Source organism: Heterocephalus glaber, unplaced genomic scaffold (genome assembly GCF_053883595.1).
Source record: "Heterocephalus glaber isolate CG9 unplaced genomic scaffold, H.glaber_assembly_v1.0 deba00001733, whole genome shotgun sequence".
NCBI lineage: Eukaryota > Metazoa > Chordata > Mammalia > Rodentia > Bathyergidae > Heterocephalus > Heterocephalus glaber.
The window spans coordinates 16,466,103-16,492,103 of NW_028258444.1; the positions used below are offsets into that span (position 1 = coordinate 16,466,103).

At 43.2% G+C, this 26,001-nt stretch overlaps 1 protein-coding gene and 1 pseudogene across 7 annotated transcripts in view; both read left to right on the forward strand.

Moving 5' to 3' along the window:
- Window positions 1–23,121, forward strand: part of Pced1b (PC-esterase domain containing 1B) — a 35,261-nt gene extending 12,140 nt beyond the window's left edge. For 5 of the 6 annotated variants that reach the window (XM_021243120.2, XM_004863141.4, XM_004863145.4 and 2 more), the window contains one exon: window positions 542–9,918. In XM_021243120.2, the coding sequence (XP_021098779.1) occupies window positions 595–1,923 (1,329 nt within the window). In that variant the 5' untranslated portion in view covers window positions 542–594 and the 3' untranslated portion in view covers window positions 1,924–9,918. Of the gene's footprint in view, window positions 1–541; window positions 9,919–9,970; window positions 10,101–22,807 lie in introns of those variants that run through there. The other variant, XR_015446895.1, reaches the window with a different exon arrangement.
- The window catches only part of LOC147821502 (acyl-CoA-binding domain-containing protein 5-like), an 82,688-nt pseudogene that overhangs the window by 12,132 nt on the left and 44,555 nt on the right, over window positions 1–26,001 (forward strand). The gene's annotated exons all lie outside the window — the stretch shown is intronic.

Genomic DNA, 26,001 nt, shown 5'->3' on the forward strand with positions numbered 1-26,001 from the left:
TTTCAGGTGGAAAGCAAGGAATAATACAGCTGAACTGCCTCCAGGTTAGTTCTAGTTTTGTATTGCTTGTATTTTCCAACTTTTTTCCTCGAGTGCTGGGATTACAGGTATGTGCCACTACGCACAGCTAAGAAATATTTTTACCTAGGAATCTTTTAAACCGGGAACTGGGGGAGGCTGAGGCAGGAGAATCACCAGCTGTTTGCCCAGGGCATTCTGGGGGTACCTTCAGCCCTTCCAACCCTGGGTAGTGTAGGTGGGATTGGTGCGCTTCTATTTCCTCACCCTCCCTGTGGGGATGGAGCCCAAGTCTTCCAGACCAACTGCCAATAGTTGAGAGGTCAGATCCCAGGTTTAAACTGCAGCCCAACTGAGGAAGCCTTCTGGCTCCCTTACAGCTGTCTCTTCCCACATTACATCCAGGCTGCATGGAGCCTTCCTTCTATGCAGGTGCCCACAGGCAGAGGCCACACCTCCATCTGCTTGTACTGTGGCCTGCTGTGGGAGAAGTCCCTCCCAGCACTCTATCCTTCTGTCCTAGTGATCTGAAGACCCACCTGGTACACTAGAAGAAGCTATCCAGGTTGGGCCATCATGACCCACCTGCTGGCCTCCGAAGTACAGCAGCTACTCCACAACAAGTTTGTGGTCATCCTGGGAGACTCGGTGCAGAGGGCCGTGTACAAGGACCTGGTGCTTTTACTGCAGAAAGACTGCCTGCTCACTCCCAGGCAGCTCAAGGCCAGGGGGGAGATGAGCTTCGAGCAGGACACACTGATGAACGGAGGCCAGAAGGGCACCATGCACAATGGCACCCACTATCGTGAGGTGCGCCAGTTCTGCTCAGACCACCACCTGGTGCGCTTCTACTTCCTCACCCGCGTGTACTCCAAGTACCTGGAAGCCATCCTGAAGGAGCTGCAGGCTGGTGAGCACACCCCCGATGTGGTCATCATGAACTCCTGCCTCTGGGACATCTCCAGGTATGGCCAAGGCTCCTGGAAGAGGTACTTGCAAAACCTGGAGACCCTGTTTGAGCGTCTGGGCCAGGTACTGCCAGAATCTTGCCTCATGGTGTGGAACACAGCCATGCCTGTGGGCAACAAAATCACTGCGAGCTTCCTCCCTCGCAAGTGCTGGCCCTGGCCAGTCCCCCTGAAATACTTTGTCATTGAAGCCAACTTTTACAGCTCTACCAAAGCTGCCAGCCATGGCTTCGATGTGCTAGATTTGCATTTCCACTTCCGTCGTGCCATGGGGGGCCTGCAGATGGATGGGGTGCACTGGAATGAGCACACCCACCGCCAGCTCTCCTGCCTACTCCTGGCCCACGTGGCCGATGCCTGGGGCGTGGAGCTGCCCCTCAAGGCCCCACTAGAATTGCTGAGCCAAGGTGACCCTGCCAGGGAACAGCCTGGCCGAGGCATCAAGAGGCGGCCCCCTCCCTACCAAGATCCAAGGGCCTCACCTCCGTCCCCACCTTGGCCCCGGCCCCTGCTATGGTCCCCACCCTTTGCCTTGTCCCCACTCAGGCCCCAGCCGCCTCCACTCATGCCCAGACCACCTCCTCTCATTCCCCCTTATCAGGGGACACCCGAGTTCCCACTCCATCCCCAAGACCCCTATTTTTCCTCAGACCACATTTTCCAATCAGATCCATCCTATTTCCATTCAGACACCCCCTCAGCTACCCAGCCAGGATTTGCCTTTGAAATGGACTTTATGTTTGATCCCCAGCCCCCTATGTCCGGCTTCCCCTCACCCTGTTACCAGCAGCGGGACCCTGTGGTATACAAAGGTTTCCCCAGGTGTCTAGTTCAAGGCCCCTATATGCCCTGGAGAGCACAGCACCCCTATATGCCTCGGAGAGGGCGATCCAGACAATCAAACAGATGGGCCCGAGCCAAGGCCACCGTAGACTGACCTTGGCCTTTTTCTTCATGAACACCACTGAGGTCTGTCTGGCTGTTTCCCTTGGCACAGCCTGCACACACTGACCCCACCAACTTAAGCCCGTACACCTCATGCGTGGACCTCTTGCTCATTACTGTTACCAATAAAGGCCAGGAAGAGCATCCTGGCCCATTCTTGTTGCCTATCCTGTCTACCCCCAGAGGTGACAAAGCCTTATTCCTGCCTCCCGACTCCCTGTTCTCTTTGCTTTTTTGTAAAAGTAAAATTGAAATGCAGAAATTGTTTCACAAAAGTAATTGTGAGCTGTGTGTGTCCGTGAGTGTGATATTTAATGGATGCCTCGCTCTTTTCACAGTTAAACAGTTAGTAAGAGCAAGGACAGTATCTGCTGAGTGAACAGCTAGGGCATCTACTGGTAAACTATTCAAAATAGTTTGTCTCTCTTGAAGTTAAACTCTTGAAAAAAGTTTCCATAAATGAATCTAAAGCAAAAGAAATTTAACTTTTTGCGTTTCTATTTTCCAGAGATTCTCAAAGAATCATTGCAATTTAGGGATAAGAAAATGAAAGATATAAACAACCAACACTTTCAAACAAGGATACTGAAAGATGAATGACCCATTCTAGGTCACACAGAAAACCATTCCTTCACTAGTCTTTCCTAGGTTAGACTAGTTTCTGCTTCACGTTAATTCTCAAACCTCCAGACTTACACCACAGCAATATCAAACCAAGAAGGGAAGCCTACCAAACATGATCTTAGCTGTGAAAATGATCCCCAAAACTCCATAGCTCCATACCTGGGGGTCTGTTGGATAAATGTGTGATGAGTTATGTTATGAGTACGAGCTAGAGGGGATGGTGTCCTTCTGTCTTAACTGATTCCTTGCATGGCCCTGAATTTTTGACTCAAGAAAATTAGAGAAAAGTAAGTTGCACTTAATGACAATGTGAATCACCATCATAGAATAAAATTCCAAGTTGGTATTTCAGATCTCTTCTGCATCAGTTCTAACAGATGATCATGGTGGTTTACCTTTGTTCTGTAGGAATGGTGACATCATTAAGGCTGTTTAAACACTAGGTTTTTGTCACTTTTAGATTTTGGTAACATTAACCTTCAAAATGAGTCAGCTGCCTTCATTCTGGCTTTATAATTCCCAAGCAGTATTTAGCAGCTGATCTGAGTAAGCTGACAAATGTAGCATCTGTATTGCCAGAAATAAGCCAATAAATTGGTGTTCTGGTTGATATCTTTCTCATGAGTTAGGTTAGCAAGTTTTTTTAGGTTAGCAAGTTTTGATCCTCCTTAATCTGATCATGTCTAGTGGACCAAGGAGAATGAGCTCCGATAGACACAGTGGTGAAACCAGTCTGGAATCAGTGATAAGTCCGCAATTCTTTGTCTCGCGGGTGGGTAGGAGTGCAGATACATTTGGTCAGGGACAATTTTTCCCTTCACTAACATACTACTACTCATGGCTTCTGTAACAAATACTACAAACAGCACACATTTATTCTCTTATAGTTAAGGAGGTCAGAAATCTAAAATTTGTTACTCCAAAATAAAATCGTACAATGTCCTACCCCTTGTAAGTTTCTCCTTTGCAACTTTCTTCATTAATCTTTATGCTTTCAACCACATGGGACTTCTTCCAGTCCATGTAACATGTCATGCTCTTTTAGGGTCTTTGCACTTGATTTCCCTTTGTCTGGAATGTTCTACATCCCTACTTCCTAGTTCTCTGAGTATCTAACATTCTATCTTTCCAAGTCTCATCCTAAGAGGACTTCCATGACCATTCAGTCTAAAAGCACTATTATGAGCTATTCTAGCATCTTTGTTTCTGTCTGTGTTTCTCTCACTCAACAGTGTCTTCAGTAGTTGTTTGTTAGACTCCTTTCAAGGAGGAAAGCTCTGTGAGTCTTGTTCACTGTCGAATTCCCAGTGCCTACAACATAGTGGCTGCAAAGAGATAGTTAAATTTGCAAAAATAGAATTAATGCACAAGAACCAGCTTGTGATAAAATTGAGCATTGGATTCCTTTTCTCTAGAAAATATCTGCAGACCTCTGACTTTATTTAAGTAATCCTAGGTGACTGCCCCTCCCTGCTCACTGTGCCCAACCCCCATCCACTGCTGTTAAGAGCCTGATGGCACCTTCAGTGAATGCTTGCATTTAATTTCATTTATATCCTGGCCTTTATCTTCCAGCCGGGGGCTTTCTTCTTGGCCCATTTTTCCTATTATCACTTTGCTCCTTAAATCAGGAGACCTAGCAGTGTAATCAAGCTATTGTCTGATAAAAAGCCAAAATTATTCAGCATTTATGAAAGAAATTATTTCTCCATTGTTATGACTTAGAATCCAGTGCTCATTTGGCCTGTTCTTCGGCCTCCAAGAAATGACAGCACTTGGAGCTTTTCATACTTGACTCATTGTAGGGAACAGGGAAAGGGGACATTACTAGAACCTCTGCAGTAAGTCCTAGTCTCCTGCGAGCCATGGCAGCATAAGGTGAATTACAGGAAAGGTAGAAAAATGAGACTGAGAAGAAGCTGAGCTTTGGGTCTGATCAGTGCTGCTCTGGGCCGCAAAGACAAAAGACCCCAGCTTACCGCACCTTTTATTCAGTACTCAGTACGTCGTCGGGAGAAACAAATGTACCAAATGACTTGCTGAGAGTTCAGTACATCCGCGTAAACAAGATGTAACAATCCAAGAACAATGAGGAACTGAGTAGATGTTTGTTCCTCCCAGGATGTTTCTTGTCCTGGAGAATCACAGCATCACCGGATCATTGAGGTCTCCGTTGTGACCGGAGGCCAAAATGGAATTATGTCTCGGAATTCCATAGCTGGGCTGTAGGCAGGAGAAGTAGGCTAACCAAATGATTTTTCCCTAAAATTATGTAGCATTGCTCCCGACAACTCTTGTCTCGTTTTCTTGAAGAAGAAAGTAAAATTAATGATGAAACTGACATTATCCAAGCAGTGTGTATTTCCCACAAGATTGTATAATATGCGGGAGACCCAAAGTGCAAAACTGTACTCACATTTTTCCATGAGTACAGAGAAAGCAAAGTTCAGCATTTAAAAACAAATGGAACCTTTCCTATGCTAGAGTACAGAGCCATCATAAGTCCCTCCAGTAGTCACCACAGAGCTCTGCGGGGAGGCAACAGTCACATTTAATGCTGGAGTTGTCCAAAGCAGTCCCTCTGCCCCTCATGCGCATAATTTTGCAGAGGTAAGTTGTTTTGAAAACAGCTTGGACAACATAGCCAGATGATGCCTTAAAAAAGAAAAAAGATCAGAAAAAGGATTTACCATTGTTTTAAGCTATTGCACATCAGTTTCTATAAACTAGAAACATTCTGAAGCCTGGGATTTAGCTCAGTGGCACCTCACCTACCTTGCAAAGTGCAAGGCCCAGAATTTAACATCCTATATGAGAAAAAAATAAAAATAAAAAAGAAACAACGTTCTCATCCTCACAGCTTCCTGAAAGTTTTCTACTCTTGCATACTTAATTCATATAGTTTTTCTACAACTTTACCTCTTAAACTTCAAAGACTCATTTCCTGAAGCAGCCCTTTGATCCATAATCTTTTCTCCATATGCATACTATAGACACCACGTTTGCAAAATGATTCATGTGGAAATTCACAATGACTTTTTCTTGGTTCTTTTTAATTTTTTTTTCTTTTTAAATTTTTTTTTCCTACATAATGACTTTTAACAGATCAGAAGCTCTGGGAAGGTCTGCTGGAAATAAACTTGATTAAATGTGCTTAAATTAACCTAGAATCTGCTATTTTACTTAGACACAGAATCATTTTCTGCCTATGAACCCTAGGCTGGACTCAAACTTTTGATCCTCCTATCTCAGCCTCCTGAGTGCTGGGATTACTGGAGGGTGCCACCACCCACCTACTAGAATCACTTTCATTTGTAGATCTTTTAAAGACATTTTGGGGAAATTCTGTTCTAAAGAATAACAGATAAAAGGTGAAGGTAAGTGAAGAGGGTTTTTTTTTTAAGTCTTAGGAGTGATGATTTATATAGTAAGCCCATTTCTAAGATAGCATGTAATAATGTTTGCCTGGTTATGGACTGTTTCTTAGGTAAGCTTGAGCTGAGCATAGAGGAAGAGGTAGTTAGCTGTAAAGGGATGAAAAGGATGGGGTAATGATTTCCTCTCTTCTGGAGTGGGAGTACTGGGATAGCCAGCCTTGATAATAAATTCCTTCTCAGGTGCCCTTTATCGTATTGCAACCATGATGCCTTTGATACTGTGGCCGATATGCGGCTTCTTGAACTTGGTGTCTTATCTTCACTTCTCATTCCTGTGTCACAATAGCTTGTGCTGACTTTTGGCCAGCAGTGTTTGATCTTATATTTTGTCTCAGCAATCATGTCACAACCAAATTGATCTCCTAGCATCCACTCTAAGCCTTGCCACACAGTGCCTCAGACAGTGGTTCTCAACTTTATTTAGGGATCATGTAGGCCTCTGGGGGAGGGAGGGCTTACTAAAGCACCATTGCTGCAACCCCTCCACGCCCAGGTCTCAGTTATGTCCAGAGTAGGGCCTAGAATGCACATCTCTAGAAGTTCTCACATGATGAAGTCCATGCTTTGAAAACCACTATTGTAAGGTTTTTTTTACCTAAAACTATAAAAGTATTCAACCGGTGCTAACTTTTTGCCATATTACATCTTTTTTTTTGTTGAAATTTGTTTATTTTTGTGATACTGGGCATTGAACCCTGGGCCTTCACACTCAGGTATATTCCCAGCCGGGTTTTTTTTGTGTTTTTTGGGGGGTTTTTTGTATTTTAATTTGAGACAAGTTCTGACTAAGTCACTAAGTTCCCCAGGCTGATCTTAGATTGTGATCCTTCTGCCTCAGCCTCCCAAAGTGCTGGGATTACAGGTGTGTGCCACCATACCCAGCTTTGTTTTAAATATTTTAAAGTAGTGATTTTGTAATATTTCGTTCCTGATTATTAGGAAATAAGGACATTTTCCTACATAACCAAAAGGTTGGTATTACATCAATTATTGACATAACTTGCTGATGTCATCTGATATCCAATCCCAAAAATGTTTTATAGAACTATTCAAACTAGGATGCCCTAAGGAATCACTCATTGCTTTGGTTATAGCTACAGAAATCTCTTAATCCAGAAGGCATACAATTCATTGTCTTTCCTTCACGTCACTGATTTGTTGAAAAGACTTGTCCAATAGAATATCCCACTTTTAGAGTCTAATTTCTTCATGGTTATCAGTTAACTTTTACTTTACCCTTAGGTTTCCTATAATGTGAATGTTAGCTCCAAAGACTTGAGTAAATTCAAATGAGACATTTTTGGTAGAATACTTCATAGCTGAAATATTATACTTTACATTATACCATAGCAGGAGACCCATTGGCTGGTTTCCCCTGTATTCAATGCTAATCTTGGTCACCAAGTAAAAGCAGAGACAGATGGAAGCCTCCTATTTAAAGTTATGTTTCCCAGCACATGTCCTATGGAGAATCTATTGGAACCATGTAACTATTCCAACTCTTCATAAGTCTTTCCTGTAATGGTTTTAGCTCCAATTGGTGATGCTTTCTTGAAGCATGGATTTCATTTGTGGTAGAAAAGTGGTAATTTTTTCATTTTGCCATTTCTTGAATGTTTCTTAGCTGGCATTCTTTTGTAAAGAATTCACCCCTCCCCTCTCCCCTATCAGCCAAGGCTTTCTGGTTACCCTGAGACACACAGAAAAATCTGCCAACCAGGAAGTATGACAATGGTTGCTATTGGACTCCCCCTTCCAATTACCTGGTGCTTCACCAACAAGGACCCCAACACAAGGCAAGAGATGTGACACTGGTAATCGGCTATGTGGTCCTGGACAAAAGCAAGGTCTTTGAAACAGCCCAAGAGCCCCTATCTCCAGAATGTGAAATAAACTCAGAGGTGGGCTGGCAGCAAAGATAGAGAGAAGCTAGAGATGAACTACAGATAAGTGCTCTTGGTATAAAACTGGCTGAAAGGCTGTTAATAATGGATGTTAAAAATAGAAAAAATTCTTTTGAATGTGGAAGTCATCTTCATTATGGGATTGTATCTTTCCTAATCAACCAATAAATGTTTATACATCAAAATGAGGCTATTTATGTGAATTGGCAAATGATATACTGGTATACTAGTCTTACGAATTTATTGACAGATGCATATTTGTTAAATCAATAAAAATATGCTTTGTATTAGGCACAATATTAAGTGTTCATGGCTAGAGACGGAATTTAGACAAGAAAGCTATATTATGTGAAAGTATTCAAGGAAATTGCTCCTGGGATGAATTAATTTAATACTTTACTAAGTAAACCCTTACTACCATGTTCTCAAACACTGAAATATCTCTAATGATAAAGGAGAATGAACATATAAGCAGCTAATCTACCTGCAGCAGTGTACTCGAAGGATTAAATTTATTTCAAGACATATTAAAATATTAACTAAAGTTCACTCCATTATAGCATCATTTGTTTTATAAATAATAATTATGCACTTCAGAACATTGAGTAAAATAAATGCTACAAAAATACAGTGGGATTCAAGGTTTTAAGCTATAATATGGGATGATAGAAACTACTTCACAAGATTATTATGGATATCAATGGAGTCAATATTTATAAAGTCAGAACACTGCTTGGCACATAGTACTATAAAAATATTTAAGTAAATGCAACATTTATTCCATGTTTATCCTATTGTTTTAGTTACTACCATGTATCACCTTCCAGGGTATTAGTAACCTACTTGGAATGTGCTTCTAATATTTAAGGACAGAATTATGGCTGGAGAGGAGAAAAGAAAGAATGTGGGTTAAGTTAGAAAGAGGAGGGAAGAATGGAGGAAAATGACATGAGGTCTAGAGCATTGGCAGAGGGCGGTTAGAGTGGCCAGGCTGGTTGGGGCAGACATTTAACATTCAGATCACCGGGCAGACATTTAACATCCAGGTCACCAGGCAGACCAAGGATTGTGGAAAGAAACAGTCATCAGGATGATGTAGTGCAGTAGTTCTGAGACTACTTCCAGCAGTCACCAATGGTGTTCATTAAACATGCAGATGTACGAGCCTTCCCTGGATGGACAAGGTTAGGGTCTCAGGCCGGTGGAGGGCCTCAGGAATCAGGATGCTGGACATACTCTAATTCTGTATGTAACTAGAATGTTAACATCATTGTTGTAAAGGATATTGCTCAGTATTTATGGCCTTTTCTCTTTACAAAAAATAAAAATTTTTAAATTGTAAAATATTTTTAAAAGTTAACAGATACATAACCTGATTGTTGTGGCAGAATAGCCTAGATATTTTGCCTGGGAGAAAATTTAGTAACGATCTACTTTATTAATTACTAATTCTAGTGACACATAGTAACCTGTGTAGTTAAAAAAAAAAAAAAGCTGGGGTTGTAGCTCAGTGGTAGGAAACTTTCCTAGCATGCACAAGGCTCTGGGTTCCATCCCTGGCACTGCAAAAACAACAAGAGTACACAGGCCCCACACCAAAACAATTGAATCAGAAATGGGGGGGGGGATCTGAACATAAATGTTGCTAAAAGCAGTCCAAACATTTCTAATGTACAGCCAAGATCAAGAGTCATTAATCTGGTACAACTCCTTCATTTTGCAGAAATTAAATACAGTAACTTGCCTAGGTGGTAGAGCCTTCTTCAGAATGGTAAGTTGTGCAAGATAGCTGTGCACTCATGCACTGTTTTTCAAAATGAAAATAATGACCCATTATTGAATTATAAAAATATTTAGTGCATCTTGATCAGATCTTTCGAAAATGTAGTGGAACAATAAAAAATATAATACTACCAGTAATGGTATTATTCTACGGGGGAGGTGTGCATATGCATGTGCTCTGTGACTAATTGTAAAATGTGATTATTGTTATGGATTATTGTAAAAAAAAAAAAAAAAAGGAGAGTCTTGTTCTGGAATTTCATTAAAATTCTAATATCTGAACTGGACACAGTGAACTACTTGGGAGCCTGAAGCAGGAAGATCACTTGAGCCCACGAGTTTGGAGCCATCATAACAAGAATGATGTCTAAGGATAGGTGCTGATGTCTGAGCTCAGGGAGGATGCAGCTGCCTCCCCTCTGGTAAGTGGCCCACAGGGAGGGTACAGGTGGCACTGAAGTCAAGAACATGAGTTTTGTTGCACACCCTAGGGTAACTTGAGTCTGTGTCCTTTACTGGTGATCAGAGCTTGTGTAAGAACCTTAAACTATATATGGCTCAGATACCTACACTTTAGAATGAAAGTAATAACACCTCCTCCTGGAGCTGTTATTTTTAAATGGCACAATATCTTTAAAGCTCTTAGCGTAATGGCTGGCACATCGTAAACAGTCAATAAATACAATTTAAAGTGCATACATGGTCTGTCTTTTCCTGATTCTGTGAGGGAAAGAGCTAAAAATGTACCAAGATTAAAATAGTCTTTTGGAAGAATGTGTATTCTTGGGTCTGTTTACACTAGAAACACAAAAATTGAAAGAATAATTAAAATAATCGCTTTAACCAACAACATATTTCAAGAACATTATTCTATTTTCACAGAACTGGAAATTATGGTACCACAAAAGTACCTGTTTATCTTAAAGAAAAACCATTTTATTTTATTTTTAAAGAATGACCTTACATCACAGACATATAAACCAAGTGTGCCAGTGGCCATTTGGATGCTGTAGTTTGTTTAGTTTCACTCCTAGTTTCTTTCTAGAAAGAAACATGTTGTTCAACATCTGCATTTTTTTAAAAAGAAGTTTGACATTCATTGTTGATGGCTAGATCCCAAATAAAAGGAAAGCATCAGCTGTGGCCTAAAAAGCCCTTACTGGAGCTCATGTAGCACAGCTGTCCTTGCTCAGGTGCTGTGTACATCTACAGACGTGTTTCTGGCACCTCTTATCACAGACACCACTTCATACGGACCTTCTCGATTGAAAAACACATTCCCTATATCCATCCATTGTTCCATTTCAGCTTTGTGATCAGACAGATGCTCAAGCTTGGCCTAAATAATGATGTGCCTGGGTGCTTAACATCGTGTGGCAAGTGGTGAAAACCCTGTTTTATTTTTTCTCTTGTTCCTTCCTGTGATGGCATAGGATTATTCTAGACTGTCATGTGCATATATGCACATACTATATACACACACATACCTTCACATGTGCGTGATTGCATTTACACACATTTAAGGGCTATGGTTGTATGTTGAAAAGACATAAACCCATTACTTCAGTGCTGTAGATTTAGAGATAAATGAAACACTAACCTCATTATCAGGAGCTTAACATATAACAGAGAAAGATCCAACTAGGGCATTCCACTATACAGGTACAAGGGAGGGAAATGTAACCTGAACCAACAGATACAGGACAGTGGCAGAAGAGCCATTTGAGCTGCCTCCTGAAAAACAGGGTTTTGTCTGCTGCCATGAGGTGGCCTGTTGGCCTAGTGGGGGAGAACATAGCAAGGGTCCAGACATAGGTAGAAAAGTGAACCCTATGTGTTAGTCCATTTTTTGTTGCTAATAACAACATACCACAGACTGGGTAATTAGAAGGGAAAAAGGTTTATTTTGGCTCATGGTCCTCATCCAAGACATGAGACCACCCCTGGTGATGGCCTTCTTGCTGGCAGTATCCCCAGTAGCACAGGGCATCACATCATCAGAGTCAGGAAATGTGCGAGTGGATGTCTCTTCTGGTCTCTTCTTATAAAGCTACCAGGATTCAACATGGGGCTCCACCCTAATGACCTTATCTAACCCTGATCACCTCCCCAAGGCTCTTACTCTAAACACCAAAGTCTGTGGTTTCCACCCTCTCAGTACTTCAGTACTTCACAGTGTAGATTGAATGTCTACAGGAGTTTACAGACAGCAAACCTTATTCAAACTACAGCACACAAGGACCATGGAAGAGGTCACCTGGCCAGAGCATGGGAACACAAAGGGCAGTGGCAGTCAGTAGATTTGGGAGAAAGAGGTTATGTACTCATTTTCTTGGCTCCTGTAACAAATTTCCACAATCTGTTGATTTAAGGAAACACAGATTTATTATCTTATAGTTTTGGAGGTAAGAAGTCCAAAATGGATCTCATTAGGCTAAAATTAATGTGTCAGCATGGCTGTGTTTCTGTCTGGATACCCTGAAGGAGAATGTATTCTTGTATCTATTCCATCTAGAAGCTGCTCACATGCCTTGGTGTGTAGCCCCCATCCAGCCCCAAAGCTAGCAGTGACTGGTCAGCTCTTTCTCACATTACGCACATCTTCTGCCTTCCTCTTCCACATTTAAAGACACTTGTGATTACACTGGATCCACCAGATGATTCTGCTTAATATACCATCTCATAGCTGACCAGCAACATTAATTTTACCCACAATTTTTATTCCCTTTCACCATCAAACCACATATTCATGAATTCTAGGGATTAGGACATAGACATATTTAGGGGACCATTATTCTGCCAACCATTGGTTAGAGCTAAAAATTGAAAGGTTCTGGATTATTAGGATTGTCATTACCATTCTTTATTCCAAAGGATAAAACAGTGTCTTTTTTTCAGATTAAATATGTTTTCTATTTAACTATTTTCTTGAACTAAGATACTTTATAGCTGGAATATAACAATTCAGTGTAGTAACTCAGATTGTCTCATACTGATTGGATGTGCTGGTTGGCAGTTACCGATGACTTTGATTAATAAAAATGGAAAAATAAATTAAATATTGATAAATGCAGTTTGGTGTGTTCAGCTTTTCAAAACATAAGGCCATGTGAGAGGGGAAATAACAAAGGGGATCTCAGTATCGGAAAGGTTGGGAATGATTGCCTGAAAAAGTATGGTCTCTGGTAGTTCCAGTTGGTGTTGCTTATGTATGCCTACATGGCATTGATTTTCTGTTGTTGACAGATTTCTAGAGTTGAAAGTTGAAATGTTTGGAAAGGACTTTTTAAAGAAAATTTGACAGTGTATTTCATCTTCTGTCTTGTTTATGGTTTGATCAATAATTCATCCCTTAACATCTGTCTCCTAATGACTATCTTCTCTGTTGTCTTTATGGATGACAAATCAAGATGTTAGGAAAACAAAATATTTTTTGAAAAGCATACAGCATATCAGATGAAATGGGCCAAATTTATAGTGTGTTGATAAGAAAAACAAAAGACACCGCTGTGATAGAGAAAGAGAGAAGAAACATGAAAAGTCTGAAAGTACAAATAGGAGGAGAAAATCCACTGAGACTCAGGCACTGAGCCCCTCAGGTAGTCTTTATTGAAGATTTCAAGATTCTCCCTTTTAAAAAAGAATTTAAGTTAAAATGTTCTATGACAGACTCCTGGAGGATATGTTTGCTTACCCAGCTGTTGATCACCCTGAGCACAGGTAACTTCTCCGTGACAGATGTTTGTGTGGAATACAGTTTTCTCTGAGGCCTGTTGCTCACCTTTCTGGTTATGTGGACAGAGAATCTAGGCAGGGAGGGGAGTTAGTTGGGCACAAACTCTGGCCTGGGCTGCAGTTTTTTGAGGCATCACAGCTAACACTTCTTAAGCACTCCCCGTATGCCAGGCATTGTGCAGAATTAAAAATCTTCACCACCACCCTGCCAACTGTAAACTGTTACCTCTCATGGGGAAACTGAGGCTCTGAGAAGGTAATCCATATGCCAAAGCTCACACTATTAGTGAATGAAGGAGCAGACAGTCCCTCCAGTGTCTTTTAAAAACAGAAATTAGTGATTTCATTCCCCTGTTTTGTAAACATTACCTCTTTAAACCTCACTGCTCTTGAGCTTTTCCACCCTGGCTCCACCTTAGAGCTATTTGAAGATCTTTTACAGGATGCCATTATGTAGAATCCACCCAAATCCACTTAAAAATAACAGCAACAGGACCACTAATGATAAATGCTTACATTGGGCTTTCTAGACTCCAAGCATTTCTCTAACACACAATCTCATTTAATCCTCAAAACAACCACTGAATGAAGATACCATTAAGTATCCTCAATTTGCCAGGAATTTACCTCAGTGGTTCCACCACCTGCCTCACAAGTGCAAGGTCCTGAGTTCAATCCCCGGTACCAAAAAAAAACCAAAAAACCCTATCTTCAATTTGCCAAAGAGGAAGATTAGATTCAAAAATATTAAAGGAACCTGAGCATGGTGGTGCATACCTTCAATCCCATCCCTTGGGAGGCTGAGGCAGGAGGATTGCAGTGAGTTTGAGGCCAGGCTGGGCTACACTGAGTTCAAGGTCCGCCTGAACTACATAGTGAGAACCTGTCTTGAAAGAAAGAAAGAAAGAAAGAAGAAGAATAGAGAAAAGAAGAAAAAAGAAAGAAAGCTGGGCATGGTGGCTCACAGCTGTAATCACAGCGCCCTGGGATACTATGGCAAGAGGATCACAAGTTTGAGCCCAGCCTGGGCAACTTAGTGAGACCCTGTCTCAAAATTTAAAAAAAAAAATATATATATATTTTAAAGGGCTGGGTATATAGCTCAGTGTGAAGGCCCCAGGTTTAATCCCCAGAAGAAAAAAAATGCTTAGTTCAAAGTCACACAGCTAGTAACTGGCAGAACTGGAATTCTGGCTTCAGAGTCTATACTCAAAAAACAGCAATCAAACAAATAAATGAGACACCTACTATAGCCAAAACCCATCCCTGGAACCTCTGGAGGCTGCTAGAGAACTAAACCATTATGTAAATGACAAATACAGATGCAGAATCAAGTGTGTCTCCTGCCTTGCTTCAGTGTACTGTGCTAGGCTGACCAGCAGGTGAAAGGAGGAGTCTCCTCCTAGGAGGCTTCCTCTCAATAGACAGATAAGTGATGGAATGAGAATGGCATCGCTTTACAACCTTCAGTACAATAACAATTCCAAATCGGGCTGGGGGATTTAGCTCAGTGGTTTCCCTGCCTGCTGCGCAAGTGCAAGGACCCGAGTTCAATCCCCGGTACCCCCCCAAAAAAAACCAAACAGTTCCAAATCATACATATCAATAGATGCAAACTCCTCAAAATAAGAAGTCCAGATGTCCCATTCTTCCTGATAGAAGTACACATTACCTCTTATGAAGTATTCTTGCTAGAAAAATGCAATCTCTTCAAGCTTCTAGCATCAAATACCTTTCTCAGATAAAACCAGAATCCAGAGGAACATATTACACATAGTATGAAACCAGCAAAACCCAAACTGAAGATTCTAGTAGAAGATGTCACATCCTTCATATTTAAGGAGAGAGAAAGAGCAAAAGAGAACTTAAGAGAGTAAAAGGTTCATATAAACCAAGCATGGTGGCCCATACCTGTAATTCCAGCCCTGGGAGGCTGAGGCAGGAGGATTGCTGTGAGTTAAGGCCCAGCCAGTGCATCATAGTGAGTTCAAAGCCAGCTTGGACTACATGCATAGGGAGATCCTGTCTCAGAAAAAAAAAAAAGATTCATATTAACTAATTGTACTGTATGTATGCATCCTGTTGGATCCAATTTGATCAAGTATCTGTAAGAAACAAAATTTGAGGACATTTGAACATTGACTGGATATTTGATGTTATTAAAATTATTTTTAATTTTTTCTTGATAACTATAGTTCTGTTTATTAAATGAATCTGTACCATTTATAGATGAACACTGAAACATTTCTGGGTGGAGTGTAGAATATGTATAGTAATAACTCCTATTTAAATTCATATTTATAGATGTGCATTTATAGATGGATATTTCAGCACTACTTATTAGTTTCTTCAATCCCTTAACTATGACTACAATTCATGATGTCTTCTTTTTATAAAACTTTGCATATGGCAGGCTTTCAGTGTTTTTTTAAAAAATTAATGATTGTGATCACAGATGATGTGAGTCCTTTTGTGTAGCCCTTTAGCAAAGGAGGGCTGTTCAGAGAGGTTGACACAGTTGTGCAGCCTTCTGGGGGATTCTTCACTGCTCAGCCCTGGCCTTCATCTTCTGTTGACTTCCCTCTCACATTCCCCAAATGGTTCTTCTGAATCTTACCTACTTTTCTCAACTCCTCACAACCCTTCTTAAGATATGGAAGACAGGGGCAAAGCCAATCTAAAGTCTCTACTTTTCTCTTCGGTACTCTCCAAAACACCTGTGACATTGTATTTAGCTTTCTTTCATTTAATCATTTGTCACTCAGTGATTTTTTTTTTTTGAGACAATGTCTCACTGTATAGTTCAAGCTGGCCTTGAGCTCACTAGGTAGCCCAGGCTGGCCTCAAACTCGCTGTGATCCTCCTGCCTCAGCCTCCTGAGTGCTGAGATTACAGGTGTGCACCATCCTGCCCAGTTCACACACACCTGTTGAATACCGAGTTTGTGCTAGGGCACTAAGGATATGGCAGTGAAAAGACACTGTTCCTTTCCTATGTATATGTAGCGACCATCTGGACACTTATTGGTATCCTTTTATTCCTTTCTCTTCTGTCTTCCTTTCAAAGACTTATGGCTCTCATATTGGCAGGAACTTGGAAAAATCAGTCTAACCAAGTGAAAACAAAAACAGTTGAGATTAACTGGGCCAAATTATGGTCCTACTGTTTAGTAGTTTTGTGAGTTTGAGCAAGAACCCTCTGAGCCTCTGCCCTAATCTATAAATAGGAATAATAACACCTAACTCCGTGCTGTGGGAGGTTGCAAGATAAATGTAGTATAAGGCTGAGCAAATCATCTGGCATTTGGTAAACACTTGATAAACAACAGTTGTCATCATCATTATCACACCATCAATCTCCTCCACTCTCACAAAGATCTTTAATTTTTCTTTCTCAGTGGTCCCTTTTTCTCTGTCTACCATAAGAACAAGGCCACACCACACAGTCCTGCTCAGAAAATGAGGGGACACACAGGAGCTTCTCTCCAAGCTTGGTGGTAACCTCACCTCCACCAGAAGAAAGGTGATCCTTCCCAAATCACCATCAGAACCACACCTTTGCTCATCTCTGCTTCTGTCTCTGGTGGGGTTTTCTGTGTCTCACATTCAAAGGATGAGATGCTGGTGGCCAGTGCATCCACACAGAACCACCAGGAGGCCAAGGACCTCAGAGAAAGAAACACTACTTTAACTGACTCTTGCTGCACTTCGTTATCACACTGGGCTCACTGTGGTTAATGCAGAAACAATAATCTGCAAATAAAATACAGGGCTTTAACTTTTGAGAACACATTTTTGGCTAACCCTTTATGGTCTACTCACATCCATAGAACTGTTCTCACTATTGCCACTTTGGGGGTGAGAAACCTGAGTCCCAAAGAGGTTAAACCACTTGTTCAGGGCCAGGCAGGATGATGGTTGCAGAGTTGCTCTATTCTAGGAGTCCATTAACCTAAAAGAATGCCTCTTGTTTAGTCATATAGCCCAATAAAGCACTTCTTGCCCAGGGATAAGAATTTAGAAGAGAAATTAGTTAAAATAAGAGGACAAGTGGATCAAATAACAGGGGAACAAAACTAGGGTCTGAGAACTAAAGAGGAAAGGGGCTAAATCAGCATTTTTAGGCACATAGTCTTTGGTTGTTGCTCCAGGCTTGGTTGCCTTCTCTATACAATGTTATGATCCACCTGGAGATTCCTTAAAGCATCATCCATTCATTCTTGACTGCTCCCTTGCAGGGTGCCAGGCACTAGTGCTGGCCATAAGGAAACAGCAAGGAAGGGTAGAGTACACGTTGAACTGTTCCCTATCATTGGGATTTTGACATTAATACAAATAGTTTCAAGTCAGACTACAACAGTTCTGTGCAAACTAACTACAAACAACCTCATTTTGCCACCTGTTCCATCATCCTCAGGCCAAAGTACAACCTCTGCAGCCGAGTCCTAATCTGTTTCTGTTTAGTTACCCATTGCCCAAGAATCCCAGCCTTGTCAGAGGGTTCAAGTGGAACTGTGAATAAATAGGCTTTTTGTAAGGTATCCTTGTCTAGCTTCATTCCCAGAACTCAAGCTTTGTCCACTACATTCATGAATGGAGAAACAGTGCAGGTGGTATCTAGGAGGCAGAACTCTCCACTGTGAGCTTAACTTTATAAATATATCTTGATGCAAGGTCATGGTTGAGTCTCAGATGCTTCTGGAGAGTGTGGTTGGGTGATAATATTCTCCTGGAATTTGTAATGAGTCTTTGATTTACTCAGAAGCTAAGGGGCTCCTAAGAAAAAGACTTGAAGCATGTTCACCTGAGGGGACTGGACATAATGCATGCGTTCACGGCATGCCAAGTGTTCCCAACATAGTCACTTTACAAGAGAGTGTTAGGGACAATGGAGGCAGAATCTGCAGGAGGGAGGAAGGGCTCTCCTTTGGAGCTAGAGGTGATAGTGGTTGTAAGAATCATAAGGGCATTTACACTTGAAATCAGCCCTACTAATTAATACCCAAGTATAGCAGGTCTCTACTTCTGGCAGCAGCGTATGATTAGCAAACATCAGTTTTGGCCACAGCAACAGCTGGGCATTAGAAATAATATTCTAGTTAAATAATACCACTGTAGACCTGTCAGGAAAAAGACTATGAATTTGGGAGGTAAACAATGGCAGGGCTGATCCATGGACACATGTGAACCCTACCGGGGAGTCCCCAGAATTACTGAGGAGGACACTGTCTAAACAGCTAACCAGGATGACCCTGCCTTTACACCTTTCCCTGCTATTGCCACATCTAAAAGCGCCATACATCTAGTTCCACAATAATTGATGTTAAGGTCTGTTCTTCCCCACCTGGGTTTCAAGGAAGTTAATAAAACACAGGTAGAACAAATGGAGACACTGTTACTGCAAGAGGCCAGGCTGAAGATTAGATTTTAGATCTGGTGGTCAGATGAGCTAACATTAAATAGATCTGGCCCAATTAATCACTTAACACATACATTGAGCTGTCTCAGAAGCTCACTCCAAAAGGTAGGCACCAGAGCTGAACCAAGCGGCCCTGTGATTCTTCTAAAATTACAACCATATGTTTCACTGCAGAGCCAGCCCCAAGAATGAGTAAAGGAGCAAAGAAAGACGAGAATTGTGTGTGAGGAAATCCCTCATTATAGAACCTAATGTCTATCAGGGTTCCACCAGGGAAAAGAAATCCCTACAAGGGTTACTAAACAGGAGGCACTAAACACAGAGAATTAGTCACAAAGATATTAAAGTAGCTGAAAAGATAACTAAGAGGCTTCCCAAAGATGAGCAACTGGGAAGGTACCACCTACTCTTGGGCTGAGATACAGAGCTGGTGATCCCTCAGTAGATGCTGTCATCAAAGGAGCCTATTTGGACAGGGGCTACAGAGTTGAGGGCACTCAGAAGGAAATTTCCACCCTGCTTTTAGGCAGACTAGGGTACAACATAGAACTTTTCCTGTATCTTTTGATTATCAGTTCCCTTCAGCTCAAAATAATCTTGATGCTAAAGTGGCATAATGTTTTGACCCTCTTCAATGTAAAGTGTCTTCGCCCCAAGTCTGCTTACAGTAAGCACTGAACAATCCCCTATTATTAGAGTGCAGTATGCCTCCCCACAGTAGTGCTGGAGCCTAGCCAAAGCAAAGGGGAAGGGGCTTTTTTATTTCCTCTCCTCCAGTTTTTCTGCCTGAGCTCTCTTAAAAATAAGGTGATCCACACTTGCTTCCCCTTACAGTGTTCTGCTGTGGTGCTGACCAGGTTCACTGGGTGCAGACTGCTCTCTGTCCGGCTCTCTCTGCCCACTCTCCTGAGTTCTATACTATACAAAATGTAGACCCCTTCATGGGCTCCCTACTGCCCTCAGGATAGAATTCATGTGGAAAGCCCAGCACCATCGATGTTGTACATAATCTTTCAATCTAATCCCTCTGCCCCTAGCTAGGCAGCCCTTTTTCTTGGGTACCCCCACCTCAACTGGTCTCAACTGGTGACCACTGACCTTGGGCCACAGTCTCTTGCCTCTGAGCTGGGGTGGGGGGGGGTAGCTGAATGAAGAACCTCTATCTCTCCCTTGTTCACTCTGCCTTTAGTCCATGAGCTCTTTGAAGAAAGGAGCACATTTAGTTATCTCAGGATCTGGTGCCCAGCACTGCCGTTTAGTCTGTCTATGGAGACTTAAGAACTAACAATAACTGAACACCTTCATCTCTGCCTAAAGTTCAGGGATTCTGTAAAGAAGGTGTGAGGGGAAGAGAGGGTGACTTGTGGTCCCACAGAAATATGTGAGTGAAAGTGTTACCAGCCACTTAGGTTCATATCCTCAGGTTAGTTTGCTTGTCACTAACCAAGTCAAAAGAGGCCATTTATTTTGGTAAAAAAAAAAAGAAAGGATTTATTCAAAGCTAGCTCCAAGAAGATGGAGGGGTCCATTTGCCTCAAACCACCATCTCATCCTGTACCGGTGAGACAGGGTCTTTTATAATAACGAACAGAGGCGAGGAAGAGCACAGAAAGGTGATGTAGATCTGCACACTTGCTTTATCACTTCCAGTCATCCTCAGCTCATCCTTCTCTTCCTTGTGGAAAGGAAACAGGGCTCTGACTTCCTGGGGCTGTATCTGCATATTCTGTCATTTCTTTTCGGTTGAGGAGAGGAGAGGGTATTGGTTATATTCTCAGCAGGAGAAAGTTTGGAGAAGTTACTTATCTCTAAAATTTAAAAAAAACCTAACTTAAAGATCCATTTTGCAAAACTGGTTACAAAAGTAATATCTAAGACTCAAGGAAGAAGTAGCCTTTGTAAGACTCCTGTGGAAGATATATGTTAATTTCCCAAATGTATGACCATCTGCGTATTTTTGTGGGAAATACATAGTGTCTTTTCTTACCGAGATGCTTGAAATGAAGTTATTTCCCTTCCAAATGAAAACCAATTAAATAAATTATATTTTTTCCTTGGTGCTTACAAAGTGTGGGAGTTGTCACCAAACATTACTAAATGTTCTAATTTAGTCATAAATGGGCTGAAAGAACGTAGCATAATTATAAGTCCAGAGTAAGTTGTTCTAAATATTTTATCATGCTCAGCATATGCTGTTAAAAAAAAAAAACCCTCGAACTATAATTGTCAACATTCAGTTCACAAAAAGTAAACAACAGCTGAGTATAGCGGGATGGTAAAGAATCGCTCCATAATTCCCGACATATGGCGGAGAGTATGTCCATTGAGAAGTGGAGATGATCACGTCTGTCAACTGAGCCACTTTCTTTGAATTCTTCCTGTTGGAAAAACCACCCCCGGAAAACCAGGGGCCTTCTCTTGAGGTAGACTGAAGACCCGTGAACGGATCAAACAGATCTCCTTCCTGAGGAATTCAGAACTCAAAATGGCGGCAGGGGCCCGAGGAAAGTGCGCGGCCGACTCAGACCAGCCACTCCCGGGCTCCTGGCATGGCACGGAGGGTGTGCGCAGTGGGCAAAGCTGGACGCGTTTTCACTCACTGGCTTCAGTTTCTGCAGAGTCTGATGGGACGAGCACAGAAGGTCGCAAGCTACATATGAGCTGGAGCCGGGAGAAAGGAAGTTGAGCTAAAGGGCAAACCTCAAGGAGAAAGTGGCTAGAGCGACCTGACCTGCAGTCTTGCCACTTCCCAGGCCAGGGTCCACACTGCACGCGCCCAGGGAGTAAAACGATGGACTCCCGGGTCGGTGCATGCGTACAAAGGGGACGCCCACCCCAGGAGCGCAAAAAGCTTCATTAGCATACATTTACATCCTGGTTTGACCCCCCCCTTGGGGGAGAGGGGACTGCGGCACCCATTCTGGGTTAGACAGTCTAAAATCAAAACCCCTTCTGGATGAAGGGATGGAGTTCTGTAGTGCCCAGAATGCGAAGTCCCAAAGACCACCAGGAGGCCGTTTCTGATGTAAGCACATGAGGGTCGTTTATTCAAGCTTAAACAGGGACTCTCAGTTGTCACCGACACAGCGGATCGAGATTGAGAGCCCCGAGTTCCAAATTAGTGGGGTTTTTATAGAGGTTATAGCAAGGTTTGGAGATTTTTCCACTTAGCAGTTACATGATTGGTTAACATTTAGCGAGCATGAAGTGTACATTTCTGATTGGCTGAACTCATCAGGGGTAAGGGGTGATTATGTATAGGTTTTACAGAAGAAAAGAAGGACAAAGGTTAGTGGGTGACTGTCACGTATTGATGGTCAGCAGACACGGTGACTAATGGTCACGACCACCCAGTACTGACAGTCAGCTCATTGACAGATTGTTCCTACAGATAGTGGGCCCAGGATGTTCATTTCCTGGGTAAACAGATGGCTGAGTAATAAACTTAGGAATCTTGTGTTACAGATTGTGTCTTTTGTCCTAGATCAAGCACATTTTAATCATTAATGTGAGAGGACAAAGGAGACTACTCCATTTTGGGCAAAATGGAGTCATTCTGGTCTCACTTAAGCAAAATGGAGTTACTTTAGTCTCACAGTTCCACTGACAAGTAGGAAAACAAACAAAAACAAAAAACCACCCATAGCCACAGCCCATCACCTAGTCCACCACCCCACCCCTGAATTCTGCCAACATAAAAATAAAACCACTCCTGGCCCCCATCCTTCTTGAGAGTGTATTTGACCCCTATAAACCGGCTTGCTGCTGTCTCTGTGTCGTGTCTTTCCTAGATTGCGGGTCCCAAGCAAAATGGGGACTCTGAGAAGCAGGATTTCCCCACCCCTCACAACACACCCCCAAATCCGGCAACATTTCCAACCCACAGCACATCTTGCCATGATTTAGGTTGATTTTAAGCACATGTTTCTAGGAGAGCCCCTGGGAAGCTGCTTGGTAATGTTTTTCCTTATCACAGGTTTTGCACTGGTGGATTTTCGGTTCAAAGGACACACCTGGGAGCCTGTCTTCAGCAGGAAGTGTCAGTCTGCCCTCCAGGCACCGCTGGACCTTGCACTTCAAAGCTGCCCACAAGCAGGAGCCATCTCCTGGCCAGGATCCATAAGGAGCAGGTGCCCAGCCAGGGGCCCAAGGCCTTGTGAAGAAAATGCTGAGTGGCATGATTGTCCCTTTGTTTTTCCACAGGGATGAGGACATTCTACCTTAAACCTTTGTTGGAATGAACTGTGGAGTTTGGGAGTTGGTATGGAATGAATAAATTAACAGATCTTTGATCTTGGTTAAATAGTAACCACACCTAGGAGGAGAGAAATGGACTAGAAGAGTGTTGACTGAGAATTCTCTGAAGAGAGAAAATGACTGCTCTATAAGGCCTTATGTAGGGGAAAATAGCAAATTTCAAGGCAGGACTGCTTTCTGGTGGGCTTCAGTTTTCTGGAGATAGTAATCAGGAGTGTTGAGAATATGCTTTGAAACTCTAAAATGCCATTCAGAGTTGCTTATCTCCTTAATGAGCTATTGTAAAAGTGGTAGTATTATAATTAATCACGTTAATCTTGAAAAGCGAAGACTGCCACCAGGCATGGTGGCACATGCCTATAATCCCACCACTTGGGAGGCTGAGGTGAGAGGATGCAAGTTCAAGTCCAGGCTAGACTACATTTCGAGGCCTCATCAAAACAGAAACAAGAAAACAGTCTGATTTTGCACAGAGTTCCTTACTAGGGCAACCAGGAGACCTGTTGGCACACAGTGATTTTGAGGGTAGAGAGACTCCCTGAGCTCTAAGGCACTCCAAGGATGTGGGTACCACAGAGACGACCCAATCAATAGGCACACATATTGCTTGGTCTTCAGTTTTTTACCTCTGTGACAAAATACCTGAGGCGAGCAACTCAGATGGAGAAAAGACTTACTTCGGCTCACAGTTTCAGAGGTTTCAGTCTGTGGTCTCCTGGCATTGCTCTAGGCCTGTGGTGAGTGGGAGCCTTATGGCTAGGGGCACACAGGAGCGTGGCCGCTCACCTGCTGGGGGGGGGGTTGTCTTCAGGCATGCTCCCAAGGCCCCTCCTAAGGGATCCACCACCTCCCAACAGCACCATCAACTGGGGACTGAGCCTTGAAAGAGTTTGGGGGGCACAGTGAGGATCTAAAGTGTAACACTGCTCAAGCCTAGTCAAAAGAATTTAGGATAGCAAAGGGCTTCCCGTTTGACAAAAAAACCTGTAAGATTTGTTGTATGACTAATCCCCCAACCCTACACACTGTGCTAGGGATAGAACCCAGGGCCTCACACATGCTACATAAGTGCTCTATAATGGAGTTGTACTCCCTTTCATTTTTTAATCTTTAATTTTATTTTGAGGTAAGGTCTTACTAAGTTGCCAGGCTAGCCTTAAATTTGTGATTCTCCTGTGTCAGTCTCCTAAGGAGCTAAGATCGCCGGTGTGCGCCACCCCATGTGATTCACTGTATAGCTTCTTAATGGGGAGATGGCATTACCGTGGCCTGAGACAAAGGCAGGAGAGGGTGGGGGAGGATTCTGGAACCATCCCTGAGAGGGAGAGGAGCATGGCGGGGGGGTGGGAAAGGGAGGTTCCTGAGCCGTTGGATCAATCACATGCTGTCACATCTGGTGAAAGCCTGCGACAGGCTCAGGATTCCCAGGAGAGCTGAGAAAAGTGAGCAGAGAGAAAGCAAGAGCTGTCTGTTCTGTCCTCTGGAAGCACTGCAGGGATGAAGGCGTCCTGGGAAACATTCAGGGCCTAAGTCAGGACAGGTAGGATCATCAAAGGGACAGAACAGATCTTTTCTTTGAGAAAAGAAAGCACCGGGGGCTGAGCGGCAGGAAAGAGACTTGCTGTACCACAGGTAGACATTCTGACCTCATTGAAAGGGTTGTGGAAGAAGGGGGAACACACGGAGGTTCAGGCAGCAAGCCTTTATTGGGGCGGCAGTCTGCAGCCTGCCAGGACTGACTCACAGAAGGGAGATCAGCCACAGTACGGGCTGAACTGGAGGCTTATATGGGGTTTTGCAGGTGGGAGAGCACCAGTCCGTTGGTGGGGGTGGGTGATTGGGGCTGGGGTATGTAGCAACAGGTTTCAGCTGGGGGGTCGGGGGGATGGAGTAATCGTTTTCGGGAAGCCCTTGTCTTACTGGAACATCTGACCACCAAACCGATGGGGCAGAAGGTCCCTAACTAGGCAGAGAGTCACTAACAAAGGGAGGTCATGCCTTAGTTATGCAGAAGTTCCCTGTTCCCTGTGGCCAGAGTAGGACACGGGAAAAGGGGAGGAGGGGGCTTGCTCTGTGGGGGCTCTGAAGTACCTAACATCCCAGCCTTTGATTTGCTATGGAATTGAGGCGGCGGTCTCTTCTTCCGTATCTACTTCCTGCTGATCTGGGACAGAGTTTTGGGGGTAGTGGGGGCTGGCTGGGAAGATGGCACAGCACGGGAGCCTCTGCGGCGCTCCTGTCAGCCACGCCTTCACAGACACTGCCATTCTTGGTAGACATGGAACTCCCAGAGTGCCAGTTCTTTAGGAGCAGTGACGATGGTCATGGTGGCCAAATCTAGCAGGGAGAGAGGAGTGGCAAGAGGAGGGTAAAAGGTCTGTGGACAACAGGACCACTGTGAGGGCAGCCGGAGGTTGCAGGGGAAGAATTCGGTTCCACTCGAGAGGTGTTAGCGACAGAAGGGGGAATTGGCATCCCTTTGTGGAAATCAAAGAAAACTATTACTTGTAAAATTCTTCTAACATAGTAATCAGGAGGCATATCTGGCTTAGGGGGTTGGGGGAAGGTGGGAAGGTGGCAGAAAAGATGGGCTAAGAATCTGGTTTGGAATTCCGGGGGGGAACCAGAAGTGGTCAAGGACCCCTTTGTGCCAGTGAATGGGTCTGGTGGGTCAGCGGTGGCCACAGCAATATCCAGGGAGGAGCTAGGTCTCCTCTTCGGTGCCAGGTGGAGTCGGGGGAGGAACTCATAGAGGGTGCAGAAGGGGCTGGTCTTTTTTGGGTATGTGAGGCAGCAGATGAGGTCTCGGACCTCCCATGAGAGGAACTGTCGGACGACATGGGAGAAGAATTTGGTCCCCAGGGTTCAGGGTCAGAGGGGTCTCCCGGACATGGGGGAGCCGAGGCGGGTAGG